The sequence below is a fragment of the Tiliqua scincoides genome, chromosome 1 (genome assembly GCF_035046505.1).
Source record: "Tiliqua scincoides isolate rTilSci1 chromosome 1, rTilSci1.hap2, whole genome shotgun sequence".
NCBI lineage: Eukaryota > Metazoa > Chordata > Lepidosauria > Squamata > Scincidae > Tiliqua > Tiliqua scincoides.
Genome location: NC_089821.1, coordinates 254,050,861 through 254,073,066, shown reverse-complemented (window position 1 = coordinate 254,073,066; position 22,206 = coordinate 254,050,861). Strand labels below are relative to the sequence as shown.

The following is a 22,206-nucleotide window of genomic DNA, read 5'->3' as shown; positions in this document are numbered from 1 at the left end:
TGAGAGAGAATGTGCTGATCCCTGGAGAAGGGGAAAAATGCATCCCTTTAAAATCAGTTTTAAAAACAACAGTCCTTTAACAACAGCCTCTGGAAGGAACCAGGGCACAGCTCTGGCTGCCTCCAGAGGGTTTAAAGGAGCTGAAACCATAGATTTTGGTATCTGCTGAGGGGCTGAGAACCGAACAATAAATGTTGCAAAGTGGTTATACAGGTTGAGACTAATAATTATTCGTGTGGGTTCCATTCCAAGCACTCATATAGATAAAAAAAAAAAAGCACTATAGCAAATCAATTTAAAAAAAACAGTTTTTTAAGCCTTCAGAGGCTGCGCATCCATCCGTGTCCTCTGCAGGCTTCAGAGTGGCCAAAAAGGCCGAAAGATGCAGCTTCCAGTTTCCAGAGGGAAACAGGAAGTGCTGTTTTAAATGCCTTATAAGACATTGGAAGGCCTACCTTCAGAAAGTTCAGGTGGGGTCAAGTCTGGCTCAATGTGGGTCTCTTGGACCAGCATTGAGCTAGATCTGTGGATAAACAGGTTCCTCCTGTATATGGTTTGAAGACTAGCTTAGATTTGAACTGAAATTTCCCATGTGCATCCTACCTGCCTAAGCTATGGAGTATCTGCAGCTTGTACAGGCATCCCCTACATTTTCAACAAGTTAAGGACCAGAGCACTGACAAAAAACCATAAATTGTTGAGAAGCAGAACAGTCTTTTTGAGCTTACAAATGCTAATTGCCAGTGTAAAACCTGAGGTGACTGCTCAAAAGGATGCTCAGCTTTCCCTTCATATGCATGTGCGTACTTTACATTGCGTACTTTACAGCGAGGGAAATTGAGGCCGAAAGAGCAGATTGTCAAAGTTAGGGAATACCTGTACATGTACATTGGTTCTCCAACTTACAGGCAGCTGCATCAGCACTTTCATGCAGGCACAGTATGTCCTTTGTGGTGCTGGGGTGCAAGAGGAGGCAATTTCAAGTTATGTACATTCTGAATTCCAGGCAGAGTGCTGAAATGGAACAGGTATGTATGTTGGGGACTTGTATAATTTGCTGTTAGTTAGATTGATCCCAAGCTTTCCACCCAAATCCTTATTGCTGCAAGATGATTGGAGAAGACCATCACCTTATTCTGGCCAGATCATCACAACTGTACATGTAACATGCTAGTGAAGCTAACTCTTCTTTTACAGAAACTAAAAGGGCACTCAGCTAAGCAACAACTGGCTCATTAACCTACAAGGGTAATGGGTTATAACCTGGTTAAAGAACATTGGTACATTATAATGCATGGGGCCCAAACTGTTGACTTGGACAATTCTAGGGAGATATTTGGGCTAAAACCTACCCATGTTTACTGGTAGCAAATCTGTAAGCATTTACTGAGCAGGCCATAAGTCTGAGCAGAAATACATAGACTGTCCTGTACAGAGTTCTAACCTTCAATTCTGAAAGTCCAAAATAATTTCAGGAAATAAAGAATTAAACAAAGCTGACCTGCAAATAAGGTAGGGTAGCTACTATGGCAGACCAGGAAATGCTAATTCTGCTTACTGTAAATTTTTGAAGATGCTTTTAGATAGGACTAAAGAAATGAACTAGTGTGTCATAAGCATGTTAATAGAATTAGGGCACAATCCTAACCAGGTCTACTCAGAAGCAAGTCCTATTTTGTTCAATGGGGCTTACTCTCAAGAAAGTGTGGTTAGGATTGCAGCCTCACTTAGACAACAGTGTTCAGTCACATTTCTCTGTTTAAGAGAATCATAAGAAGTCGTGATCTGCTATAAGATTTCAAGCTAGTCAAACTAAATGCTGTCATGTATGATTTTTGAGGAAGGACATATAGATTGTTTCATAAGTGCACAGCTGTCCTCTTTTTGTGAACTAACACTGCATTTAATGTGAAAAGGCTGGATAATAAATGTAGTTTAGAACTTTGTTATTATAGAAATAGTGGTGGGTGGTAGGAGTTTTATTTCCCCAAAGTCTAGATGAAAATTATGAGCAATAGTCAACATATTTAAGTTTCAGGCTCAAGTATGTGGTCAAATGCTAATTTAAAATACTGATTTTATAGTGATTAAAGCTGTACAATATTTGTTATATAAATAAAAGTTACTCTATAAAAGCTCTGCAATAGGATGAAGTCATCCTCTATTTGGAATGCTGTATTAAGTGTTATACAGTGAGAGTGACACTAGTTTTTAAAGAAAAAAAATTAACAATTCCAAAGAGATCATTTGTACTGGTTACGTTTCAGTAGGCACGGGTTCCATCACAATGACTGAAGGAGGGGAATGCATCCAGCTTGAATTCAGGAAGAAGAATGTTCTCACTCTTCTTTTGCATGGGCTGCAGTATTTGTGAATACACTCACAAATGTGTATCGGTAAATGTTGTGTGTTGCTTTGTGATGGTACTGAAGCCTTTGATAGCACTCACAAGATCTTCATCGTCCACATACTAAAAAAAAAAAGATTTAAAAATTATTTCTCATTCAATCAGCTTTACAGTCTAGGTGGGAACAGAGAGAAAGGCACCTCTTGCTAATGTCATTGAAAAATATCACATCTGCTAGTAAGAGCATTTTTAAGGATTTTTAAGAAGAATAAATGCAAAACTAAATTCTTTCAGGAGAATACAGTTCAAAGACTAGAATTAAAACATGCCATTAACATTTTCACATGGCATAATGGTCAGCTGTATTTATACACTGTCTGGATAGGATTCAGGAAGGGATTTACAACAGTGGGGGAGGCTTCCACTGTCATAAAATGGAGCAAACAGTGCTCCATCAGCAGCCATTTTGGGAGCGCTACTGCAAGAGGCAGCCGCTCCCTGCTTTCATCAACTGTTCCCACTGGACCAAGTAAGGCAGTGAGGGCAAGAATGGTGGAGAAATGGGGTGGGGAGTGGTGGATCTGGCAGAGATGGCACACACCAGATCCTAGCCCCTATTTTAACAGCCTTCTCCTTTCTTTTCAGTCTTGCACCAGTTATAGAACCGGTGCAGGTTCAAGGAGATCGAAGGCAGAGTGGAAGGCTTATTGAGGCGTAAGGCGAAATACTTCCCCTTTCCCCTTCAAAGTCTCCTGATTTGCCCCACCACCCCCCACTGGATATAGTGTGCCCATTTTTGCCTCAGCTGGAAAAAGGGGGAGGATGAGAAGTATGGATTTTTATGTGTGGCATGGATGAAAGCTATCCATGCACAATTGTGTTCAAATGCATTTATTGTATGTGCTGGTTCAGTTGTGTGTAACATTAGCACACTAGTGGAGCACTCAGCCAGACCATTGCTGGTGTACTAATGCTTGTTTGTTAATAAGCCATTGCATGAATTTGCATTCACTATTAAATGTCATTGGATGCATGTTGAAACCCTACACGGGTAAGGCCTTACCTCATTGTGCACATGCTTTGTTATGTATATAGCTCCAGGTTCAAGCCCTGACATGTAGTTGATGATAGGCAAGACCTCTGCATAAGACCCTGGAGAGCCACTGCATTCAGTACAGAAAGTACTGGCTATACTACATACAGTGTAGAAAGTACAAAGCCAACTTTGTTTCAGGTGAGCTTGAAGTAGGTCATATGACACCTATGGGGAAGGTGTGGTCTAGCAAAGAAGATTAGTTACTTGGCAAGGGTAATTCATGCTTGTATTAATACCTGTACACTACGCCCACAAAGCACTGGTTTTCTTGACATTCCTTCCTCAATAGTTTTCATGCTGCAAGTTGTATCTGACCTGAAAGTTTTGCCCATTATGGCACAATCTATCAGTTTGCTCTGAAACAAAACTTACCAAACCACTATCATGGCCATGAAGAATAGTATCCCAAACAGTATCTTCGATTAAGGACTTTTTGTCATAGACGTCAATAAGCTGACTGACACTTCGATGCAGGGAATCTTCTGAATAAGTACGCTGGATCTGGCTTTGGCTTGGTACTTGAAGGACAGAGGTGCTACGATTGCTGTGAGTACTCATAGGGGAGCCTGGTCCTGGAATTTTTGTATCCACCAGTCCCTAGGAATATAGAAACAGGAAAGCTGGTCTCTTGGGAAAAGCATTTACTACAGAATCATTAAACTGCTGCTTCGGTTAGGAAACTATTACCCTATTGCACACCATCCTGGTTGTTGACCAGATGATAGTTAATGTCACAGAACTGCAGTAGCCCATCTTTAATAGCAGAGCTTACGGCCTATAACAAAAAACCATTAAATACACGTGGCAAGGATCATTAGTATTCGCTTCAGCTATTGTTCCCTGTAGGAACTACAGCTGGCTGCAATGCAGTTTCACAAGGTGATGTCCTGTTAAGCATGTGATACGTGCATGTCACCAGCGTAATTGCCATTTCTTTCCGACAGCACCCTTTTGCTGGTCAATGCCTGCAAGGTGAGTGGGGCCATTGATTCCCTGATGAATGACTGCTTTGTTTTTCAACTCATGGATCAGTAGAGTGCCCTGTTTTATAAAGAACACATGCACACTGCAAGTACAGCAAAACCAAGGGATGAGGAGGCAAGGCATAAACCTCAAGTGTTCATCTCCCCCCCCCCCCAGTGCAGTGCACATAGGTGGACTTTGAAGCCAAGTGGGGAGGAAGACAAAAAAATAGAACTTTATGTATGGATTTGAACTAATCAGCTTGGTTAGGGAAGACCTTTGTCTTGGAGAGCTACTGCCAGTTGGCATACATGGGCTGAATCAACCAGTCAGCTGGCTAAATATAAGGCTGTTTCATGCAGTCGTAAGTCTTTGTGTGTGAATAGGTGAAGCAGCATGCTTAAGACTGCCTTGCAGCAGTTTAGCTGCAGTGACAGCATGTCTATACTGTTAGGATGCTTGCTACATGTAGGTCCAGCTGTGCTCATGGACAGTGGCTGAAAAGTTTTTAGCCTGTTGCAGAGATGCCTTTTCTGGATTGAGAAGCCACATTGTTGGACACAAGGCCAATTCAGTAGTCAGTAGCTTCCATTAATACTCAGAAGACAAATGAGGGGGTCGTGGGCTTGTGGGTGAAGTCTCCAGTATGGTTTGATTGTGTTTGCCCCGGGAATGGTTTTGTACAATTCCATGGTTCCTTAGTTGTGTTGGCCTCCTAGTGTGGCTTATGACAACCTTGTTTATAATTTAATTGGGATCTGTTCTTCGCATGCCTATGAAACCTGTCATACAACCCCATCTTATCTTTGGGCTGCACTGTCAGAACTCAGCATAGTCAACTTAAGGTGTTGCAAAACGCAACACATTGTCGCGCACTACCCAATCAGTACCGGAAATTGTGAATGGTCCCAGCCATGTGACAGCAGCACTCCTGAATTCCTCAGCACCAGTAACTCAGTGCCAGGAGCAGGCCGTGGGCAAAGAGGGGGAAGAACCAGGGTGGGGAGAAGGTGGATCTGACAGCAGTCAAACATACTAGATCTTATCCCCTCTTTTTAAAATGGTGCCTCTTTTCTCTCCTTGGACATATGCCACCAAAATAGTTGGTGTATGTCTAAGGAGCTCCATAAGCAGCCAAGAATTTACATGGAAATAAGTAAACATGTTCTTTACTTGCCTCCCATTTGCCTTTAGGTCACGTTCCTCCCACCAAAGCACGTAGTGTGTGTTTTTTTGACATGACTGCTTGCTTGGGAATGCAAGATTGGGCTCATAGCAATCTAATTTTCAGTTTTCTGATGAGAATTCGCTTCTCATAGCACCCAATTAAAAAATGATAGGCTGTCCACTTTAGCTACATAGACAATACTATATAGCAAATGTTCCCAAACATTTTAGTACCAGGACCCACATTTTAAAATGACGCTCTGTCAGGACACATCTAGGTTTACCAGACTTTTTTTTTAAAAAAGGAGATAAATTTATTTATTTATAATAATAACCAGAAAAAGACCCTCAAACATTTATCTCTCATATTTACACATGCTTGCAAACTGCAGGCACTCAGCTCTTTGCAGGTTAATTAGCTGCTACACAGGGGTGTCAAACAAGGCCCAGGGGCCAGATGTGGCCCACAGAAGCTTTTTATCTGGCTCTCAGGCTCTCAGCTGCTGAGGTGCTACTGCTGAAAGGGCAGCCCATATGAAAATTGGGCTCTCCCATATATTGAAATATGATCAAGATTTGCATATTTTCTCTTCTGTCATTTGCAGCTAATGAGTTCCTAAGTGAGAAAAAAGTGTTTATTTTTGGTTATGACCTATTTAATGACATCACTTCCTGCTCAAATGACATCACTTCCGGCACTTAGCAGGCTTGATGAATGCTATTCGCCCCTCTGTATGATATGAAACAAGTTTGACCCCCCCCCTGTGCTAATCTGATTTTTTAATAGCCTCAGGGCTTGAGGCAATTAGATATCCGATCTTTCCATGACCTTTTTTTTTTTTTTTTTGTGACCCACCAAAAATCATGACCCACCAGTGAGTCCTGACCAAACGTTTGCGAACCACTGCTATATAGAAAAGCATTGGTTCATTTATAACTAAGACTATTTCAGTAACACATGGCTGTGTGGCAATAAAGCAGGTATCATGCAAAGGATTTTCATGCAAACACTCGTCAATTGCAATATAGCCTAAGCCCCACACGCTCCAGCCACACCAACCACTACCTCAAAGTGCATAGTGTAGCTTTTGAGAGTAACACTGCTCGCTGCCTCCGACGTATCAGCAATTGTTTCAAACTGAGATTAAAAGGGAAGAAAGGTGTTAATAGCAGTCCTAAATGACATGGGTTCCGTTCCAATGTATGGCTAGGCTGCAATGAGATGCCTGCACTCAGCAGGCAGGAGGAAGCTCAGGAAGGTCCCATATCTTCAAGCAAAGCTTTGTTGATTGGAAGCGGCTGAAGAATTGCCCCATCAAAAAAAATGGAAAGGTGTTTGCAAAGAAGGCTTATGGCAACTGAAAGCCAATTTGTTGTTTTCAGAAGCAAGTTTCACTCGCATTTGTATGGGCCGGCAGCAACTGAGTGTTCCAAATTCAAGCCAGTAATTGAGTTAGGTGTAAAAACTGCACTTAGAATTATCTGTACTGTATGCTGTGTGACCTTGAAAGTGATAATAAAACACAGCGACTCCCTCCATCTAAGGCAGAGAGAGCTGCTGCCCAGCGGACGGTTCAGCATATATCTTTCTCAAATGTTTATGCAGACATATGCATTGCAAAGGCTTACCTTATCTGAGCTCTGTGCTACTTGTGAAGACGAGATGACAGGAACTTGTAAAGGAGTAGCAGGAGGAGGCTGATGGCTGGGATTATCAGTGAAAGGGGGTGTCTGTGTTTTTTGAAACATCACAGGTGCAGGAAATAAAGAAGGAAATACAAGAGAGCGGAGAAGACAAGGAGTTAAAACATGAGAGATGAAAAAAGAGCAGCAGTTCAGACAGCTAACCTAGAAGGAAAAGCAGAAGTAGAAATAAGAGACACTGGAAAGTCTGCTTTTTGAATGCAAACTTCTACCAGCTGATGGTGAAATCATAGCGGACAGACACAAGGTTATCATGTGCTTCCAGGCTTTCTTTGGGGTCTCCGTGCAGTCACATGAAGTGGAGTTCTGCGTCTGTGCAGAGAAACCTTGGAAGCTTCCAGAGCATTTTGCCTATGTGCTTGAGGGTGAGCACACAGTACCTTGAGCGCAGGTACAACCCCCAAGCCAGAGCTTCCCAGTCTTTGGTGCCCCATGATGCACCCACGTGCTGCAAATGCAGCAAGCAGCTCCTGGAAGTATCATCAGCAGTTACTTCTGCGTTTGGAGAGTGCAACAGGAACTACAAATGGTGGTGAGGGGTTCAGGGTGGGCAGGAGGGCTTTTCCTAGCACACAAAAATCGTGAACAGGAGCCCAGCCTACCAAGCAGAGCTTCCTACCACTGTCTGCAGCTCCCATTTGGTCTCACTGCTGGCCAGGCTGGCAGCCCACAACACCCCAGGGAGTGCATCATGATCCCCCCAGGGCTTCGTGATGCACCGTTTGGGAATTCCTGCCCCAAGCCTTTACTTCCTTTTTCACTGCTGCTGAAGCAAGCAGGGTGGGTAATGCTTCTGACTTCTGTCTCATTGTTCCACCACAAATACACTTTTACCTCAGATTTTGTCTTACGCACACAGAACCCTTTTCTCTCAATGATGTTTCCAGTTACTAGAATAAACTTGAACTTTCAATTTACCTTTCCTCATTATACATTCCTCCACCCCTTTCCTTCCATTGTGTGAGCGCAAACAGTAATTTTGGACATGAAAAAGGAAGCAGGAAGAGAAAAATGCCATGGGATCAGTGTTTCCTGTTCTCTGCATCATCTGTCTCATCTAAAACTAATTTCCTGCTGCTGTAGGACAGGCATGCGTGCCTCTCTGCCTGGAATGGGTCAGAAAAACATAAGGAACTGGAAGTACAAGTTAATTACATATCTTGTTCTTCCCCTTTTTTATCACATTCCAAATGGTTCAAACTTAGGTCTCTTCTAGTAGTAGTAGTAGATATTTGACCAATGTTATCCTCAGTTTCCCAAAGGAGTGTGTCTTCTTGCTCATTCTCCTACCCTTTTGCCTGAGCTTCTTGTCAGAAAGTGTAGTCGAACTGATAGTGAGGTCCTGGTTGCTCAAGGAAAATGGTTGGCAGTGACAGTACCTCACAGTTGCTGAAGCCCAGTTAGTACTTCACTTCAGATTCTAGAGCAGAAGACAGAGCCAGGGGAATACAAAGGGAGAAGTCGAGAAATGGGGGGTGGCTTACAAAACTCCCTACTTCCCTGCACTTCTTACAGCACCATAAAACTTGAGCAAAGCATTCACAAAATGCTGAAGTTTTCTTTCTCCCTTGGGTAATATTTGCTTGTTTCTCCAACACATTTCAGTTCATAATAAAAAAAAAATACATGCTCAGATTTCCACTGGTGCTTCAGATTATTTCTCTCAGCTACAAGTGACGGGTCCTATAAACCTTCATGGCAAACCAGCCCATTTTCAAAGCTCGTTTTTCTATTTCAGAAACCTAAACCAAATTGCTTAAACAGGCCCTAATTTAGCCTTTACAATCAACACTGAGTCACCACAGAAATGTTGCTGAGAGTAGCATCCCCAGGCTCCTGAGGGTCATTCTTGAAACGCACACATTTTCCTTTAAGGCACCCGCTTGGCCCCCTAACTCAGTAATGCTCCAGGAATAGCCATGGTACTGACAGGTCCTTAAGGGTCCACATAAAAATTAAAAATTGTCAACTTGCTGTACTCTTAAAAATGTTTTTAACAAAGGCTTGAGCCGTGAAGATGACAGAAACATTTAAGCATGCTGTTCAGTTTGAAGGAGGGGAAAAAAACAGCACACATGTGGGAGCTGAGAAATGGCTGGCTATATAATTCTGCAACAGTCCCTTTAGAAAGGCACAGGGCACAGATAAAAACTGCCGCTTCTCGTGCCAAACGTGATAACTTTGTCAAGTTTCACATCCTGGGAAGTAATGCTCTCCTCTGCTTACGTGTCATTTGGCTAAAATTAAGCACTTTTTACTCCACTTGGTTTCAGTGGGAGAGATTTAGAGCTGAACTAGATGTGACATTCAACTTGCCCAAAATGGCAGCCTGGGATCATGCCCATGTTGTTTAGACATACTTACCTGGGGTGTTCCCAGTACAATCCTATCTGCGTTAGAAGTAACTCCCAGTTGAGCCCCCCCGCCCCAGTAAGTAGGATTTAATCCCTACTAAACAAGTATAGGATTGCAATCTAAGTGTCTTCCCCCACCCATATATCCCCTGCCACTGGTGGGAAAACAGACAACCTGAGGATATTTGACCTAATGCTATGGGGAGAGGGGAGCAAACTGCTTTTTGCGCATGCTGAACTAATTCAACCAATGAAATAGGTGGCACTTAAAACAGCTTCCCTTTGGTTGCCTCATCCTTTCATTTCTAAATGATATACTGAAAGATTTCTAAATGATACGCTGCTAGATTTCATCCCAGAATCTTGGATATGCTTGTGCAACCAACTGAGAAATGATGCTACTGAATATGGCTGCACAAACGAGTGGACCATCACCACTGCCAGGATTGTAAGTGCTCCTTTTCCATCAGCCCATCGGCTTTCAACTTTTCAAATTGTAAAAAACTTACATTAGTATAAGTGTATAGGGGTGTGACTGTGTGTGTCTATGTATGCATGAACACATGTACACCCAACACATGAACACTAGGGCTTCAGTTCAGTGGTAGAGTACATGCTTCAAACCCTAAGAGATAAGGGCTGGGAAAGATCCTTCTCTGAAACCCTGGGGTGCTGCTGCCAACCACCGAAGAGAATACTGGGTTAGATGGAATACTGGGCTAGCTTCAGAAGAATGCCACTTCGGTGTCCATGTGTGTTCAACAGCACTTCTCTCTGTGTAACAACATCATAGTCTACATAGCTTACCATGTGCGTTTCTCCTTGTGAATAGACAGTCATGGGTGACATCCTCTTCTGCAGTGGGACTAAAGGAGGCCGTTCCCGTGCATAGGGCTGTTTACTGATTTTGCACTGTAGAATGAGGGACAGCAAAATGGCCAGAAAGACCAAGCCAAGGATAGCCATTAGCACCACGAACCACAGCTCTGTGTAGAAAGTTGCCGGCTTCGTCTCTGCTTCATGATCTCTCCCTGGAGTTGTTAAAATGGGATCTGTGAAATCCAGGAAAGGAAAAGACAAATACAATATGGTAAAAAGTCCATGTGGCATGAGCTACTTGCTATCCCTTTCCTCAAGATGCTTGTGGCAGTTCAACACATTGCTAGGGTTTATTTGCATGTACATTTGAAGTGTTGCAGTGGCTCAAGAAAGGCTACCACTTACAGCTTCCTGAATGCCAAAGACTACATAAAGCCCTGGCATTGCTGCTTGAACTGGAAATCACCTCTATATTGGCACCTACCAGGGAAGGGGAAGGGGGATGTCTCTGCATTTGTAGTTTGAGACAGATTCATCAAAGTAACCTTGAACAGCTGAAACAATTTTCAGGAGTTTAGAAAGAGAAAGAGGTGTGGAAAAGTTGCAAAAAGCTTTCTGTTGCTTGAGCTGCAGAACCTGAAATGACTGGGGTCAGTGAAACCCTTACGGGGGCTCTGAAAAAGTGATAAGAAGAAAGTCAGGGAAAGAAACTTAAATGGGGGAGGGAAAAGAGCCACAAAGAGTTTCATTGGCCTTTCCAGCACAGGACAAGCTTGCAACCGGTCATTTGGGTTGGGCAAGGAGCACTGCCCATGGCTTCTTCCTAAAGACGTGAGCAAAAGCTAAAACAGTGACACAGAAGGGCACCAAGAGGCAGAAAATCAAAGTAGATCATGTCCTCAGTGAGCTTAGGGCCTAGTCAGTCATGCACAGATGGGCTTCCACCAAGAAAGTGATACTTTTATGTTCAAAACCAGCTGTGGAGATCAGCTTTGGGGTCAGTGATCTGGAACATGGTGCACAGTGAGGAGGGGGTTATCACTTTTCCCCCTACGCTGTTCTCAATCTGAAAATGGCACTCCCTGAATTGGCTAATGGTCTATAAAGTAGCCTATGCATTTAAGGAAAAAACCCTTGCTGCTCTGCAAGCACTGATCTGTTAGAGCAAAAGTAATTTATTTCAATGCAATTTCATACAGAACTAGCATCTTTGAGACACCACTACCCTTAATTTTCTTTCATATTCTTCTAGAAAACAGAAGAGTTGGATTAGAACACAAGAGGAAGAGCCTTGCAGAATCAGGCCGGTTGGTGCATCTAGACGAGCATTTGTTTCCAACATAAGACATCAGTTGCATCTGGGACAAACCATGACAAGGACTGTGATCAACAAGTTCAGGAGCAGGAAGGGAACAGGCCTCCTGGGTTTTGTCCCCCAAGATCTGGTATTTGGAGGTATACTGCCTTGACGCAGAGATTCTAAGCAAGTGAGGGAGAAGACACTGATATTTAAAACATGAAAATGACTTTTTAAACAGATAGGGAGGAGGGAGTGAAGGGGGAGGAGGATCCGTGGTAGTGGCTGCCACTGCTGCCAACATTTAAGGATGGGACAGTGGAGGTGTGGAGAAGTAGACAGCAGGGCCAAGCACTGCCTGTATCCATCTGCCACCCAGGACAAAAACTTCACCTAGCCACTGCTGGGCCGCCACTGGACTGCAACTCTGCTTCAGATCCCAAGCTGTGGGGCTCATTCTCATGTGATCTGGCTTAATTTTCTTTTCAGTTCCCCCTCCCCCAAATCCTGAATGACCTGCCTTATTTGGGAAGTGAGCTACATTTTCATTTGCTTTCATGGATAATTTGATTATTTTTTTTTAAAGCATATATGCCTTACATTCCCTCAAAGCCTTAAAGAACACAGTCGTAATTAAACTTGTGCAATATCTCTGTTTACAGATCTCTGTTCTAGTAGCAGCTAATAGTTCACAGCAAATGCCAGCACAGTGATGAGAAAGAGCCTGTAAGCCTTTACCCAGTCCTGTCGCAGTGTTGTATTTGATCACTGGTGTCACTGCACTTCCTTCATCAGTGGTGCAAGAGACCTGAAATAAATAGGCTAAACATAACAAAAAAATTAAAATGAGCAAATTATACACAAACCACTTGCTATTCTGTCATGCTTATTTAATTAATACAGTTCTAAACCATTTATTTTTTTAAATAAAATGCATATCTTAAAATTTGGGGCATGATCTCTCACTCTGTGGGCGCACCTGGAAGTAATCATCTTAACTCAATGGCTCTTTTGACCTTCCGTCTTCCCCCAGTGGACCTTTTCTTGCATTAACACCAAAGCCCACTGGCTGTTTTTTTCAATGGGAGACCCATATGCACCTCCCACATCTCTTCCACCTAGAGCCTGACTAGCTTGTGCATTGGACAAGAAGAATGTCTGGATACTAGAGGTCTATGTGGACCTTCTGTGGGAAGTAATGGCCATTATGCATTGGCCAAAGTCCAGTTTGGGAGAGGGAAGTTTCACAGGTTGCCCTATACAATCCTCTCCTGTGCAGGCAGCTACACCCAGGAGGGGATGGACTGTACCATTGTCTTATCAATGCAATTTATCTTTGTCTGCCAGATTCTACTAAAGAAGACCCTTGAATCTGAACAGCAGCCCAACTGTACTACTGAAAGGAAAGTTCGTAAGACCATGGGCTTAGATCGGGGTGCCCAAACCCCGGCCCGGGGGCCACTTGCGGCCCTCAGAGGCTCCCAATCCGGCCCGTGGGGAGCCCCCAGTCTCCAATGAGCCTCTGGCCCGCCAGAGACTTGCTGGAGTCCATGCTGGCCCAATGCTACTACTCTCAGCGTGTGGATGACTGTTCAACCTCTCACCTGAGCTGTGGGATGAGGGCTCCCTCCACTACTTGCTGTTTCACGTCTGTGATGCAGCAGTGGCAGTGAAGGAAAGGCTGGCCTTGCATTGTGCACGGCCTTTTATAGGCTTTGAGCTACTGCAAGACTTTCATTCATTTGTATAAGTTTCATCTCTAATATACTTATTTATGTAAATTTATTCAAATTTTAAATGTAAATTAATTATTTTCCCCCCTGCCCCTGACACAGTGTCAGAGAGATGATGTGGCCCTCCTGCCAAAATGTTTGGACACCCCTGGCTTAGATGAAGCCATAGATCAATTGTAAAGCACATAAAAGTCCGAAGTTTAATCTCTGGCAACTTCTGGTAGGGCTGGGGAAAGGCCTGAAACCCCAGAGAACTGCTTCCCACTCAATACAGACAAGCATCATATATTTACCATAATTGTCTTTCTGTTCTACTGAATCTGACTTGTAGAAGACACAACCATTATGGATTCTGGTGCCAAACGGAAGCCCTGTAAGCTACTTATACATTGTGCGACAATTAATACATCTAGGTATTAAGTGAATAGTGGAATTGGTTAGGAGAGCTTATTCTTTCTCTTCAAGACCCTTTGGGTCTGGTAATCATACTCTTGCTGATTCCCAGTTCATGGTATGCAGAACTAAAGTAAGCATCCATAGAATATTAATTCACAAGCAGTCACATCAGACATAGTATTTTACACAGAGGTTGTGACTACAGCAAGAAACAAGCACAGCAGTAAAGATTCATACAATGGACTCAAACTCTTGACACTGGCTAATCACCTTGCATTTGTGGTCCACAGATATCATTCCAGAAGCTCAGAGGAAATCTGACCAGTCACCTGTTTTATCTTCATACATAAAACTAGGCAAACCATTTCTAATTACATCTCTGTGTGAAAACCTTTACTGGCAAGTATCATCCTCTTCTGGAACCCCTGTATGTTTCACCCACTTCCTACTATACAATATTGCAAGTGATCAGAGTGAAGTGCGGTTTCTCTCTTCTGCAAAAACACATGTGAAGAGGGCAAGGAAAGAATATTTGCATACTGACCCAGGAGTACAAACACAGAGTGCAGTGATAATGATCAATGATAAAGCCCATAAGGAATATCCCCGGTCAATAGCACATTGTGTGCTGTGCTACACACACTGAGCGGAATTTCCCCCATTCCCATTAATGGTGGAATAGAAAGAGGGATGCACAATTTGTGCTTGAGCATCTACACGGATTGCAGTATTGAGGGAAAGGTCTCAGCTGAAAAAGACTGTTACAAGGTGGCCAAGGGACGCTTTGCGGTTTCTCTTTTTTCATCGTGAGAATTCATATTTGCAGTCTGGTTAAACAGTAAGGGTTCTGCCTGAACTTTACATGCCCCCAGTTTGCTATGCTGCAAAACAGCACATGACTTCTTGGTGAAATGGACACACTGAGAAATACCCAGGTATGAACATGTCTCTGTTTCCCAATAACGTGGCATGACCCACAAGAATAAGATGAATTACTGTGAGGAATGCACGTAAGGTGCACTGTATCAGTATAATGCTATATGCCAAAGAACACCATGACCTGAACAGATACATGCATATCAAACTCATGCCTGATATGCATGTCCACACCCTAGAAAATGCCATCCACAAGCACAAGGAGACATCAATCAGAGTCATTTGAGCTTTCACAAAGATTGGACAAACTGTCTTCACGACAGTACGTGTTAAGCAACTTGCAAAGTATATTATTGTGAAGAAAACCACAGAACTAGCGTGCCCAAAGAATGCCCACTTGTACTAGCCAAGTCGTTCCCAAGCAAATTAGAAGCAAGAAAAGGCAGAAAATCTATAAATGGTTTATTGGAGGCTGGTCACCAATAAAGTCGCCTGTACTAGAGAACTGGTAAAGGTATATTGTGGGTATACCTCAATAAGACGATTGCAGAAGGAGCAAGTTAGAAAGACAGCGGGAGAAAATGACCCTGCCCACTTAACTGGCTCCCGCCCCAGCAGCTCTTTAATCAAAATAGGAAATGCGGAGCACACTGGGGAGTGATAGGCTTAAAAGGAGCCAAGCAATTGGGGGGGAGGGGAGGCAGCACTGACAAAGCAGAGGGAGGCATTATTGATCTGCCTCAGGCAGCCCATTAGCTTCAGCCAGTCCTGACGGAGCTGGAAAAGGTGCAAACAAGAGCAACCAAAATGATCAGAGAGCTGGAGCGCCTTCTTTACAAGGAAAGATTACAACATTTGGGGCTTCGTAGCTTGAAAAAAATGGCATTTAAGGGTGAATGAGACTTGACAACATTATGCAAGCTGGGGAGAGAGAGTTTTTCTCCCTCTCTCACAATACGAGGAGTCATTCCATGAAACAAACTGGTAAGAGATTTTGGATGGACAACAAGAGGGACTTCTCCACTCATTCTCAATCTGCACAATTCATTGCCACTAGATGTAGTGAAGCTTGAATTACTTTGAAAAGGGGGAGTGGTCAAATTCATAGAGGACAGATCCATCAATGCCTACTAGTCAGGGTGACTAAGGGCTACCTTCAAGTTCAGCTGAAGTAGGCCTCTGAATCCTAGGTGCGAGGGAGCAGTGGTGGGACAGAGGTTTGCCTTTCTCTCCTGCTTGTGGTCTTCTGAGAGGCAGTTGATGGGCCAGTGTGGGAAACAGGATGCTGGACCAGATGAACCTTTGGCCCAATCCAGCAGGATTTTTCTTATGAGTAGGTGGAGAAAATAGCATCCGAGGAGGTGGAACATGTGCACCCTAATTCTCAATCACACAGTGGATGGCGCCGACAGATGGTACCATTAAAAGTGGTCCAGAGCCTTGACCACTAAGGATTTGATAAAACGTTTTGGGCTCTATGTAGATCCAGAAAGAGAAGGGGTGGGGGAGGGAGGTTTGATCAAGACAAGAGCTTAAAAAAATAACCTTGCATGGCCCAGTTCTCTGCAATCTATAAACCTCACGTTGTACACCATGCTTTCCTCTTCATTTTTCCTGCCCAATACATTTTCCCTAAATATTTTGTAATAAAGCTATAATTGTCCCTCCAAATGCTGAAATAAAGACAAAACACTACCTTAAATTAGCAGAGTGACCTACTCATTATATAATAGCTGCTTCAGAGAATCTGCACATATATAGTATACAGAAGTTGCATTGCAATCCAATGGAGATGGCAAGTCTGCTTGGCACAATTTAACATCTCATAACACTAGAAACGCTCCAGTAACCGAAAATAAAATTATCAAACCCAAACTGACTTTTGTCAGATGTCCTCGGCAAATACAGCCTGGTGTCAAAGCCACTGTAGATCCGCTGCCCGCCTTCCATTAGCACATATTCCTTCAGTGGCCCATTCAGAAGGAAGGTGTGACTCCAGTCAAGGTAGATTGTGGATAAATTGCTGACAACTGTAAATGGAGCTTTGTACTGAGGTACTGGCAAAAGAAAACAGAGAAGGGGGTTCATTCAGAAATGGGAAAAAATGCCTCCTTAGCTTCCAAAGATTAAATATATGCACTAGAACCATTTCCTGATTCAGCCACGGACTAGTTTTCTGTGGAGAATCAATTTGTCTGCAAGTGGGCTGCTACAACTGGGGGGAGAAGGGGGGACACTAATACCCAGCATTTAGACCTTATGCTTTAGAGCAGGGGTCTCCAAACTTTTTGGCCAGAGGGCGGCATTTAATATCTGGCTCAATGCTAAGGGCCGGGAAAAAATTTAAATATAAAATTTAAATAAATAAATTAGAGATGGAACTTAGATGAATGAATAAATGAATGAATGGGCTCGTTCACTCAGCTTCTCCAGCCCTCAGAAGAACCTCCAGGTGCAATCAGAGCACAGCTCTGGTCATGTTCAGTCAAGTGGGCCAGAGGCTTTCAGGGGACAAGAGGCTGGCCGAGGGCCGGATAGAGTCTCGCTATCTGGCCCCCGGGCTGGGGTTTTGAGACCCCTGCTTTAGTGCAATGGTTCTCAAACCCACCAGTTCGTATAACACTTCCCCTGTCCCTTTTAAGGGATGGAGAAAGGGGGGGGGCAGAGACATGATCTCCAGGATCACATTGCTAAGGGAGGGTGAGGGGGGGTGCTTTTACTTACTGTGTGTTAAGGCAAGCAGCAGGAGGTGTGGAGGTGGTTTGCGTTTGCTATTTCTGAAGATTCCAAGCCTCTGGAAGCCCTGTGGAGGGCTGTGCAGGGTTCCCCGCACCTCCTGCTGCTTGTTGTAACACACAGTAAGTTAAAGCGCCCCCCTCACCCTCCACCTTAGCGACACAATCCCACAGTCGCTGCCCTCACCCCTTCCCCGCAAAGACTTACTTTGGGAGTAAAACTGTCAAAAAGTTTGAGAACCACTGCTTTAGAGTGCTCAATATGCTCCATTATCCATTAGCTCAGTAATCTTTTACAACAAGGACAGCAGAGTTAAGAACAACTTGGCCCCAGTCTCTCTTTAGAAAAGGCTCACCTGAAGCCACAGGTTTCTTTGCTTTGGAGGCCTAACTTCGCAAGAGCCCCTGTAACAGGAAGCTGGCAGTAACCGCTAGTAGCCATAAGAACAGAAGAACAGCCCCACTGGATCAGGCCATTGGCCCATCTAGTCCAGCTTCCTGTATCTCACAGCAGCCCACCAAATGCCCCAGGAAGCACACCAGATAACAAGAGACCTCATCCTGGTGCCCTCCCTTGCATCTGGCCTTCTGACATAGCCCATTTCTAAAATCAGGAGGTTGCGCATACACATCATGGCTTGTAACCCGTAATGGATTTTTCCTCCAGAAACTTGTCCAATCCCCTTTTAAAGGCGTCCAGGCCAGAAGCCATCACCACATCCTATGGCAAGGAGTTCCACAGACCAACCACACGCTGAGTAAAGAATTATTTTCTCTTGTCTGTTCTAACTCTCCCAACACTCAATTTTAGTGGATGTGCCCTGGTTCTGGTGTTATGTGAGAGTGAGCCTTATCAACAGCTCACGTTTGAGCATCTTGGCTATGCCTGGAACCTGCTTTCTGACTTTGGTTTTCTTTGCCATGCTTTGCTCTTCAGGCAATTCTCTTCAGAATTCTCCCTGAATTCTGCCCCCTTTACCTGAATTCTGCCCCCTTTACATATTTCCTGCCTGTTTGCCCTTCGCTATCCCCAGCCTAGGTACACTGCTAATGGCCCAGTTTGTCCCTCTCAATTAGGAACACCAGTATTATAATCCTCATATAGGTAAGCTTTAAATGCTGCATGAGAAAGAAGCATTTTACGACTCTCTCCCCATGCTCCATACTTGCGCGATGTTTAAAGGGAACATGTTCCCTTTAAACTCTGTTTGAGGGCGGAGCTTGGTAAGGAAGTATGGAGCTTTCTTGCACTCCACTCCTTCCAGGACTGCTACACTGTGGATTATCTCTCTTGCTTACTTGGTTCTTCACAAGCACCAAGTAGGCAAGGAGAGTGATTTGAAGCCCAGCTCCCTTCCCTTTAGTTCACTTACCAGGAGCAAGATCTACAGCCTGTCTGGCCCCCATCACTTCTCTCTGATATGAGTAAAAGTGGTACTGGCTGGGAACCCAGGCTGCACTGCTACCATTTCAAACAGAAGTGGCATGGACCAAACAGGCTGTAGTCTGCTAAGTAAAGGCACATGCACCTGCCCTCCCACAGATCTATGGGGGGTGTGCGCATGGAGGTGGCATTGGGGGGGATTGAGATGGCGCAGGTCATGTTTCCTCAGGTACCGGGAGGTCTTAAGCCAGCCAATAAGAAGGACCAATGATCAAATTCAAGGTAAGGCAACTTCAGAGGTTCAGGCTTTTATTGTAATTGTGAGCAATCTGAGAAACTTGACAAGTAAATTAAATATCTCCTGTGCTGTTAATTATCTTCAATATTATTAAATATACAGGGAAGCTATTTTTCATACTGAATCAATATTTAAGAGAACTAAATCCAAAAGACTCAATGGAGTCATTCCCCCCCCCAAACTATACTACTTAGAAAGCAATTATGTCATTTTGGCATTCATTCAGTTTTATTCTTTTATTTTTTCCTTTCAAAGCATTATTTCAAAGATAGTTTTTTTAAAAAAAAAACCTTACAAAGCAGCAATCTAGTATGATATAATTCACTGCTCCAAATAATCAATCAACAACACAATATATTAGTACATAATCAAACACTGGTCCCTAAACACCATGCTAGATTAAAGTAAGTTTATGGACATGGGGGAGGACATGCGAAGGTTCATTTGTCATGATTTTGGCTCTGCGCTAAAGCAAAAAAGAAAGCCCATAAACCAGTGATGACTTATTTTATTAGGTGTTTCATAACCTATTGATAAAAGCAAAACAAAGAACCACAGTATGCACACAAGAGATCTGAGGGATTGATAGCATTAACAAGTCACATAAATAAATGTAGTCCTCCAATAATGATGGTGGCTACTGAAGTGAGAGGCTCTCCAGAGCAGGACAAGCCTTAGCAAAGTGGAGAACATGGAAGTTTTCAGTGGGGAACAAAGTGTCACAAAATGGAAGAAAGAGACTGCAAAATGCCCAACGTGGATACCTCCCAGAGACTGAGAAGGGACAAAGTTCTACTTCCACAGCAGGGGGTTGTTATGGGACTTTGCACAGAGAAAAAAACAGCATTCCTGGGAGGACAATAGCTTCTAGAGTTTCTTCTGGGTGTACAGCTTGGAATTTCCTGAACACAAAGACTTGACTGCACCCCTATCAGAGAGGTTACTGAGATATAAAAGGTGTGTGCTGTGGTTTGTTGCACCTATGCCTTGATCATTGGTGGGAGAGGCTTCCTGGAAATGGAATCTGAAAAGACAGTCCATGTGACCTGGTCACTGGGCAGGTGGCACTTAATTTGTTAGGCAGCAGGACTTCTGCTTGCAGTGAAATTCAAGAAAAACAGAGCACCCAAATTTGCAAAATCTTAGAGGAAAGCAGACCCATGGATGCCCCAGTGCACAACAGACTTCTGTTCCCTTTAATGGCCCTTGATTAGCAAGGCCATTAAGGGGAGTCCTCTGAGTCCAGCTTGACCTCACCCTCTTCCAGAGCAAAGTCCTGCCTAGCTACTAAGAATGTCAGCTAAAAACCAAAATGGAGTTAGGAGAGACTGGACACATTTTTAGAATGAGAGGTGATTGACAACATTAGACCAGGGGCAGTCACAGACTTTCAGCTGTCAGGGCCATGTGGTGGATGGGAAGCAGACCAATATAGAAAATAATACATACATTTTGTACATAACTCTAAGGATACTGTCCAGGGCTTAAGGGGCCGAAGATCGCACATTTGATTATCCACAATTTTCGGTATCCGCAAGGGATCTGAGAATGGATCTTCTGCAGATTCTGAAGCCCCAGCTGTATGTCCAAAACATTTGCAGCTATGGAATTGCTTGCTATGATAAATGCCTTATTTCTCCTCCATATTTGTGTGTGTTTTTGAACACAACTTCCCAGAAGTTCCTGTGCAGGCTCAGTAGCCTAAAAAACTACTGGGGCATCCTCTGCAAGCAGTTTTTGTCCTTTGCTTGAAAACACTGTTGTTCCCCAAACATGTGCTATTTATGGATTCAGCTTCTCTTCCTCTCTGGAATGGCTAGCCCTTTTGGGATTGGCATGTGCCCAGTGACTGGGCATGGGAACCTTTAAGTGTGCCTAGAGGAATGTTCTTTCTGAACATGCAATGACTAAAATGGGATCATTTGATTGACTACCCACTTCTTATTTTTGTCCCTGTAAACTCACCCTCTTTTTTGGTCATAAAGCTAATCCATTCTGAAGGAGTGCTGCCTGCTGAATTGTAGGACACCACTCTCAGGTTGTACGTCGTGTAAGGCTGTAGATCACTCAGACTGGAATTCTGGACATTGCCACTATATTTTACTTCAACAGGGCCAGCTTTACAAGTCATTTCTACTGGCTGTAAATAAGGAGGGCAGGATGTGTACATGTGAAGTTCATACCTAAGGGAAAAGACAGAATTGCTGTTGTTAGAAAGCACCAGTTCACCTTTGCTACTAAGTTTCTAGTTGCTGGTTCAGCAGAAAGATCTGTTCCCAATTTAGTTACTTCAAAGTTTTATATGCCACAGGCCATAATCTAGTTCAGGGGCCAGCAACTTCCATCCCACAGACTGGATCTGGTCTGACACCCAAAGGCATCCGGTCTAGGCAGAGCCCCTTTGCAATGCCATGCCATGCCATGCCCTGTCCAGCACACAACAAATCAGGTAGGAGACTTTGCCTCCCAAGCTGAACTTCACACAGCCACTTCCAGGATTTTTGGCCCTTTGCCCAAAAAGGCTTCTGACCCCTGCTCTAGTCTGTGACCATAAATGATGATTTGTAACTACATTTTCTGTCTACATTGAAATTAAGTACTAGAGCAGAGGTTTCCAAACTTACTACAATCACAGCACCCTGCCTTCACAGTAGCCTCTTCTTCCCAGCTTTGCCAGGCACCACCATCTTGAATCATGTGACCTCATTCAAGTAACCCAGTAAAAAGCTGCTATTTTTGCCCATCAGTTGTTTGAGTGATGAAGTGGATTCAGTCCCCTGCCTTACCCAACAACTGTCTCATTTATTTTACTAGGCTATGTGCATGCACTGTTGGGCTGGGAACATAACCTTCAACAAGGAGACTTAATTCTGTGCAATTCTTTTATGTCAATGGGCATTGTATTGCTTGGGGATAGTCTTTGAAAACCCATGAGCATTTTCATACAAGCACCTTTGAGCTTCTTGGGTTTACGGCTATCATATGTGACTATTAAGGTGGGAAATTGAAAAAGGAGCCATTTTAAAATAAACTGCAC

The 22,206-nt window shown here is 43.6% G+C and overlaps 1 protein-coding gene across 1 annotated transcript in view; it reads right to left on the bottom strand.

Annotated features, from left to right (window-relative positions):
• Positions 1–2,380: 2,380 nt before the first annotated feature.
• Positions 2,381–22,206, bottom strand: part of USH2A (usherin) — a 567,365-nt gene continuing 547,539 nt past the window's right edge. The window contains exons 66-71 of the mRNA XM_066623430.1: positions 21,135–21,352; positions 16,633–16,809; positions 12,486–12,569; positions 10,439–10,683; positions 3,816–4,040; positions 2,381–2,470 (exon numbers count right to left, since the gene is read on the bottom strand). Coding sequence (XP_066479527.1) covers positions 2,381–2,470; positions 3,816–4,040; positions 10,439–10,683; positions 12,486–12,569; positions 16,633–16,809; positions 21,135–21,352 — 1,039 coding nt within the window. The remainder of the gene's footprint in view (positions 2,471–3,815; positions 4,041–10,438; positions 10,684–12,485; positions 12,570–16,632; positions 16,810–21,134; positions 21,353–22,206) is intronic.